The 7,587-nt window shown below is 33.7% G+C and overlaps 1 protein-coding gene across 1 annotated transcript; it reads left to right on the top strand.

The window, feature by feature from the left end:
• The first annotated feature begins 257 nt into the window (after positions 1-257).
• Positions 258-4,203, top strand: LOC133878771 (UPF0481 protein At3g47200-like). Its single transcript, XM_062317302.1, has 2 exons — positions 258-320; positions 2,524-4,203. The coding sequence occupies exon 2, from the start codon at positions 2,543-2,545 to the stop codon at positions 3,953-3,955; it is 1,413 nt and encodes a 470-aa protein (XP_062173286.1). The 5' UTR covers positions 258-320; positions 2,524-2,542; the 3' UTR covers positions 3,956-4,203.
• The last annotated feature ends 3,384 nt before the right edge of the window (positions 4,204-7,587 follow it).

Below are 7,587 nucleotides of genomic sequence, written 5' to 3'. Positions count from 1 at the left end.
GGAAATCAATTGTAACTTTTACTCAAAAGAAGGAATATATATATATATATATATATATATATATATATATATATATATATATATATATATATATATATATATATATATATATATATTTTAAGTGAGATTTTGTGAGAATGAAGATATAGAAAGTATAACGTGTTTTGTACTTGTTTATCTTTAAGACAGAGAACATAGTATAAGTAGGAGTGCAAGAAGAGAGGAGATATTATATCGTTCGAAAGTGAGAGATCTGTTATCAGGAGGCATTTAGGAGGTGCTCCCAATCGTTCAAGCAGACTTTTAAGCAAAATTTGCAGGTTCTTTACTCCTTCATTTCCCCATCATTTTTCTTATTCTTGATATAGTTGTCGAAAATTCATTTAACACTTTACTCCTTCATTTAACATTATAAAATTAATATGATCACTTTTAGCAACAAATTCAATTTTGCCCAAAGGTTAGGAATCTAACTTGCACCAGTGGGTTTCTAAATATTCGTTGTTACTCCAAAAAGATTAGATGGTTGTAGGTCACCCCAACAGCTCATGAATACAAGCATTGTCTTCCCTAACCATATAGGAATGGGTGTGCAACCACCCTAATATGGAATAATTCATTGCATTAATATGACAGTGCCTATCAATTTTTTTTTTTTTTTTAATAAAGATTGATTCAAGGACCGATGAGTATTGCCACATCAGCTCAATGAAATATGAGTAGAGTATAAAGCATTACTCACCCGACATGACTAGGTGCGCCCACTCTTTTTTTTTTTTTTTTTGAGTAATAAAGTTAACCTCCGCACTTGAAAAAATAAACTAGTATTGGACGTTTAGTGCATGTTTATTTAGAAACTTGAAACACTTTTCAAAAGTTAATTTGTTAAACAAATATCTTAAGTGAACCCCATATATATCATTTTTTAAATATGGACCTACCAGAAACAATTCTCAACTTTCTATCACAATAAAAACCATGGCCAGTTTTCAAAATCTTTAACAAGCATAGCCTTTAGTATCCAAGATATCACATATTCATCATTTAATTGGTAATTACAAAATATTTTAAATTGTTTCAGATATAAAAAAAAATTGAAGGACACTTCTTTAATTTCTCTTATTTTCATATTTTTATTAATATTGATTTGATCATATTATTATTTCTATGAGTGGAATTTACTTGTAATTTTCTCAGCTACCTAAACGAGTGACAAATCTCTCATTAATCTTATCTTTTAAATGTTAACGTACGTTGTAAGTTATTTGAACTTGGCCAAGTAGCAATTTGAGACGAAAACTTTTAGATCTCTTTTTTAAAAATGGATATTTGATCTTAAAAAATTTATTTTTTACTCCAAATATGCCATGAATCCTCTGAAATTGAAAGTGTAGGGACTAAACTTAATACCCATGCATATCAAAGTCCAGAGATGATATTTGTATTTTTCCCTTTTAATAATTTAATTGTGTTCGATCATACTCCGTTGGACATCTTAATAAATAGTTTGAACACTTCAAATATTTAATTTAAATGAGAGCTATAATATTATGGAGTTAGAGTTAACTCAAAATTTGTACCCTGATAATTAATAGGATGAATAAAGAGAAAATGAGGAAACTGATGGAGAAATAACTGCATGTGAGGACCTAAAACTAGGGTTCTCTCTCTGTTAACATATTATTTAAAGAAAGACATTAAAAAGAAAATGTCAGAATCATTTTAAAAAGGAAGAGATGCCTTTAACTATTAGTGATTTTGAGCCTTTTCCAAATTATTTGAAATAAAAATAACCATACTTTTTGTTTTAGAAATAACTATATATACTTTTTGTTTTATTACCTCATTAATTATACGCACACATATATACACCTCCAATTTTAATATTTTATGAACATGTTTGGTAGACATTGTATACGTACAACATTAGTACAGATACGTACAGAGATATTTATAATTATAATAATACTATTAAATAGCAATGAATTAATGTAACACCTAATTCTTTTTGAAAATTAAATCGTGATATATGAAGACTCTTAAAATATACAATTTGTTATTTTCAGTTTATAACAAATTGCTAAGGATTGAGTATTAAAATTAATGTATGACTATATAAATAGAGCTAGAGATACAAACTTATAAGATCAAGATTGAAGGATCTTGGTATCCAGTGGTTGTGCTTTCAATGATTGTAATTTCTTATAGGAATCACTTGCTTGATTGTATAGTTGTGTCATCAATATTAATGATGAGAAAAAAGATATTTACGAAACCTCTTGCAATGTTGTAATTAAATTTCATACTCTGAACAAGAGCCTTTTCCAAAAAAAAAAAAAAAAAAAAAAGAAAAAGAAAAAGAAAAGAGAAAGATAATAAGAACTACTGAAGTATATGGGGTGGGGGCCTGACATGTACCATACAAAATCAATGATAATATTACTGCCTATTGCAATAAGCTATATGTACGTAGCTGATTGGATTGTTTTGTATTGCCGCTTGTTGTTGCTTATTTGTCACTAGGAAAACAAGGTTAAGGGATATGGAAACGATGGCGTCTAGTGATTCCATAATTTCCATTGGAAAAGAAGCTGAATGCGAGGACTTTGTCATTAACATTATTCCCCCTGCGGAGTGGCCGGAATGCTGTATCTACAGGGTTCCCAAGAGACTGCGCAAGGTAAAGAAAGAATCCTATACCCCTCAGCTCGTTTCAATAGGACCCTTTCATCACCGTGGAAATGAATTGAAGGACACGAACATGAAGATGCACAAACTGAGATATTTGATGGCTTTCTCTGATCGGACCGGGAAGAGCCAGGAGGATCTTCGAAAGATTATTAAAGAAAATGAAGTAAAAATTCGTCATTGCTATTCAGAAGACTGTAGGCTCAACAGTAAGGATTTTGTGAAAATGATTCTATTGGATGCCATCTTTATAATTGAGCTCTTCTTGAGGATTGATGAAAATCATGAAAATGATTACATAGTAAAGAAACCCTGGTTGGAAATTGGTATACGACGTGACTTGTTATTACTTGAGAATCAACTTCCTTTTTTTATTCTTGAGAAATTATATATGTTCGCCAAAAATGACTCTTCCAGTTGCAACCATTACGAAGAAGGCAAGCAAGTTGAGGAACACAAAAAGGACCTCATGAAACAGGATGCTCCATTTGTCAAGCTTTCCCGCAATTACTTTGGACGCCAATATGATATAAAGAAACAGTCTGCAGTCGGTGAGGAAGTAAACCATTTCATAGATTTGCTAAGATATTTCTTTTGTTCAGTACCAGATCAGTTGAATCATGGAGAAAATCTGCGTGATCTAAATTGTGCCACAAAGCTTGATGAGGCAGGATTGAAATTCAAACCAGTTAAGGAGAGATGCTTACTTGACATAACATTCTCCGGGAATGATTGCTTGAAACACTGTCCATGCTTCAATTTGTCATGGCTCTTGGCTTGCTTACCATGCTTGAAATGCTTTCCGCACTTGGAGCGTATGCAATGTATCTTGGAAATTCCACCCCTTAAGATTTTCGACAATACTGAATGTCTTCTCCGAAACCTCATGGCCCTGGAGCAGTGTCATTATCCACTCAAAGCTTACATTTGCAATTATGTTTTGCTATTGGACCAACTTATCGACACTGAAAAAGATGTGGATTTGCTTGTTGAGAAAAAGGTCATTGCTAACAATATCGGGAGCAACGCTGCTGTGATGACTTTAATTAACAGACTTTGCCTTGATATTGTGGTAGATGGATCTTGTTACTCTTCTCTGTGTCGAGAGATTACAAGCTACCTTGATAACCCTTGGAACAACACTATGGGAACCATGAAAAGTGTGTATTTTCGTGATTTTTGGAGAGGCAGCGGAACTGTTGTTGGACTAATTGTTCTGGGTTTCACTTTCTGGGGTTTCCTTAGGCCTTATTTCGTGAAGGTTTGAAGTATGTGTGGTTTAGTCTTCATTGGAGTGCTTCGCTTTTAGTTGCAATGGATGCATGTCATTTAATTTGAAATTTGTAATCTTGTTTGGTTTGTGATCCTCCCTGTCTTAATAGCTTGTCATCCTAATTAAACTTTGTAAGTGGTTTATGATATTGGAGTGCTTTGCTTTTAGTACTTGCAATGGATGCTTGTCATTTGAAATTTGTAATCTTGTTTGGCTTGTGATATCCTCCCCGTCTTAATTAATAGCTTGTAATCCTAATTAAACTTTGTAAGTGGTTTATGAGATTTCAGCAATAACAAATGTGGCAAGTCTATGTGTTTTAGCATCTATGGAGTGTCTTTATTTCAGCGAATAAAGTTTTATGCCATGTGGTTTCTACTGAAATCTATCCCATCTATGCCAATATCAGTTTTTTCATATATATGCTGGTAGTGTGAATGTTATATATGTTGCATTTGTTATATAGAAATGAAATATAATATATGTTGATTAGTATACATGTTTCTATTTTCCTAAAAGAATTACAATGTAAAATCAATTCAAGAAACAAAATTTGATGGAAAAAAAAATATATATATATATATATATATATATATATATATATATATATATATATATATATATATATATAGATTCAATATCATATCTTTAATGCGAAATAATAATAATAATAATAATAATAATAATAAAAACTTAAAATCAACTTGTATGCATAAATCTTTTAAACGAGTAGATTTGCAGCACAATTTTTTGTTCACTGATGGCTTATACACTAAACCCGCCCTAATAATCATAAGATTATGATAAAATAAAGATGATCAGAGCTTACTACTAAAAGCTGGAGTTGTTACATAGCTGTAAGCTGTAAAAGTGGTCTTTCCCATTTTACCTCTTGGTTTAAAAATTCATTCAATTGTCACAAATCAAGATTAAGCTCCCAAAATTCTATGTCCATGATAATAACCGAAGGACTACTATCATTAATCTAATATGTACTTTACCATGTGTTGTTCCTTTCTTGAAAGTGGCATGATATAATTGTTGGGGCACTTTTGGTTGCCGTAGAGTATTCTCAGTAACTTTTTAATCATTTTTCTTATACGTAGGGAACAAAATCATTTTTTTTTTCTAACAAAAACACTCCACAGCAGCTTCCCTTCATTTTTCCCTATATATACTTATACGTAGGGAACAAAATTATTATTTTTTTCTTAAAAAATACACTCAGCAATAGCTTCCCTTCATTTTTGCCTATATATATATATATATATCCATTTACTTTAATTAAAAGTAGTAAAGAGAAGATAATTAAATAAGAGATATATAATATATTTTGGGAATAAAGAAATGAATGGGAATGCTACAGTGTTTCCCTATGCATTGGGAAGCATTGTAGCATTCATAGGAAACAGAAAAATATAGGAAAGCTGCTATGAGTGATTTTTTCCTCCACGGTGGAGACAGTCCATGTAGGAACCAACAAACGAACCACCTCCAAGTTATTGGTTGCTGAAATCTATTGTAGCGCTCCAGATTTTAAACCCGAAAATGGAACGTGTTAAATTAGAATTTAAGACTAAATAAAAAGATTAATCTTTAATTGATGCTCGATCCGCAAGACTCGGCACTTAAGCGACTTAATACTATAGGAAACAGTATTCACGTTCAGGAACGACAAAAGGAGGTGACACACAGAGAAAGCGACTGTTTTTTTTTTTTTTTTGTTTTTTTCATTGTCAAATACAATTTTGCAAGAAATATGGTGAGGAGATCTGCCAAAAGTACTGTATATCAAGAACAAGATAATTAAATAAAAGAAAATAAAAATTCATAGGACCGGATCGAACGTTAGCGTTAGCCGATAGCTCTAATACCTTGAAAGAAAACATAAAGCTAAAATAAAATAAAGCGAAATAATAGAAAAAAAAAAAAAACATGAGATTTTATGTGGTTCGATCTATAACTTACGTCCATATGATAAAGCTCAAAAAGCTACATTTTACTCTTATTTCTCTTGATGAATTTACAATACAAATGATCCATATTTATAGGAATATAAAGAGAGTACAAAAATATATGAAAGAATATCAAATCAAATCAGAATTGAATGTATTAAAATTTGATTATAATCAATTACAATCAAATCATACGGTCTATATATTCTCATATCATATCTGGCCACAATTATATGAAAAATATATTATCTAACACCTTTTTAGTGCAATTCACCGAGCTTTTTTCTTTTTTATTTATTTATTATTTTTTATGAACAGAGTAGCATGTGCTACCAAATATATTGCTAAAAAGGCCTAAAGGCTTACATCATGAAAGAGAGCCGATTTAGCATTTAGCCAACAAAAATTTCAATAAAATTTAAACAATACAAAGACAAATTGTACCAGAGAAACAAGGGGAATACACAAACACAATGGTAGAAAAAATTCAGATACAAGTCGCCGGCAGTGGAGAAATGGCAGACTTCGCCGAAGTGGGGCCGCGTGTAAAACTCGCGCAGACAAAGGAAGCACCCAGCAACAGATCTGACGCCGAAGACCCTAGGCGCTACCAAGCATGGTCTGAAAAGGTGGAGCATGGCCTTCACGCGTAGTCAGAGAGCAAAGACTCCCTGGCGGGTGAGGACCATGTGCCGAGCTCTTGCGATCCACAAGACCAATACTTCCGGCAGTAGGGGCAGAAGACAACGGAGAACGCGGCTTGGTTGCGCGTGTCTAGCAAAAGTCGATGGATGTGCGTAGATCTGGCTTCAAAATCCAAGAAAAAAACACTTAAAAATCGATCAAAGTACACTGTTGACGACACAGGAAGCCAGCCACTCCCCAAATTAGACTTCTTGAGTTGAATCTCCCGCCAAAAACCAAAAGAAAGAAATAACAAAGACAAAACATAAACCACCGTAGCCTAAAAACTTTAGGAGAAGATCAACCACCAATAGATCTACTGGAAAACAAAAACTGTACAGCTCCAAAGGCTGGGAGGGAGACAAAAAAACACAGTTGGCCGGGAGGAGGGAGGCTCTCTCTCTTTTTTCTCTGGACTCTCTCTCTCTTAAGGCCCACTGTTCCTGCTCTTTCCTCTTTTCTTCTCCTTTCTTATTTCGCTTCTTTCCTTTTCTTTTCTTTTTTTGTTTCCTTTCTTCTTCTCGTTCATTCTAGAAACAGAGAGAGTGAGATGTGAAGGGAAGCGAGAGGGAGGGAGATCTGTAAGTCGAGAAAGAGAATCACCCAATTCTCCTTTCCTCTACCTTTCTTCTTCTTTCTTGCTCTTTCCTTTCCCTTTTTCCGTCCGAGTCTCAGAGAAAGAGAAGATCGTGGGAGAAGGGGGAACAGAGAGAGATGGAGAAGGGGAAATCGAGATGAGAGAGAGGGAGAAAACCGAGAGATTGGGAGGGAGAGAAATCGGGAGACCCAAATGTGAGGAACCGAAACATAGAGAGACTGAGAGATTCTGATTGAAGGGAGAGGAAGACCGGAGGCTGATCTTCCATAGGGAGTCGCCGGCGAAGCTAAGGGTGTGATTTTCGGCGATCCATCCTGTGACCCGTTCAACCCATTTTTTCCGGTGGATTTACGGTGAAAATCCCCAGAATAGGTAAACCTTGTGTGTTA

This window comes from Alnus glutinosa, chromosome 10 (assembly GCF_958979055.1).
Source record: "Alnus glutinosa chromosome 10, dhAlnGlut1.1, whole genome shotgun sequence".
Classification (NCBI taxonomy): domain Eukaryota; kingdom Viridiplantae; phylum Streptophyta; class Magnoliopsida; order Fagales; family Betulaceae; genus Alnus; species Alnus glutinosa.
This window is presented reverse-complemented; position numbering and strand designations above follow the sequence as displayed.

What these genes read in the sequence shown, in the direction of transcription:
- LOC133878771 (XM_062317302.1), top strand. Translation starts at nt 2,543, where the DNA reads ATGGAAACGATGGCGTCTAGTGATTCCATAATTTCCATTGGAAAAGAA.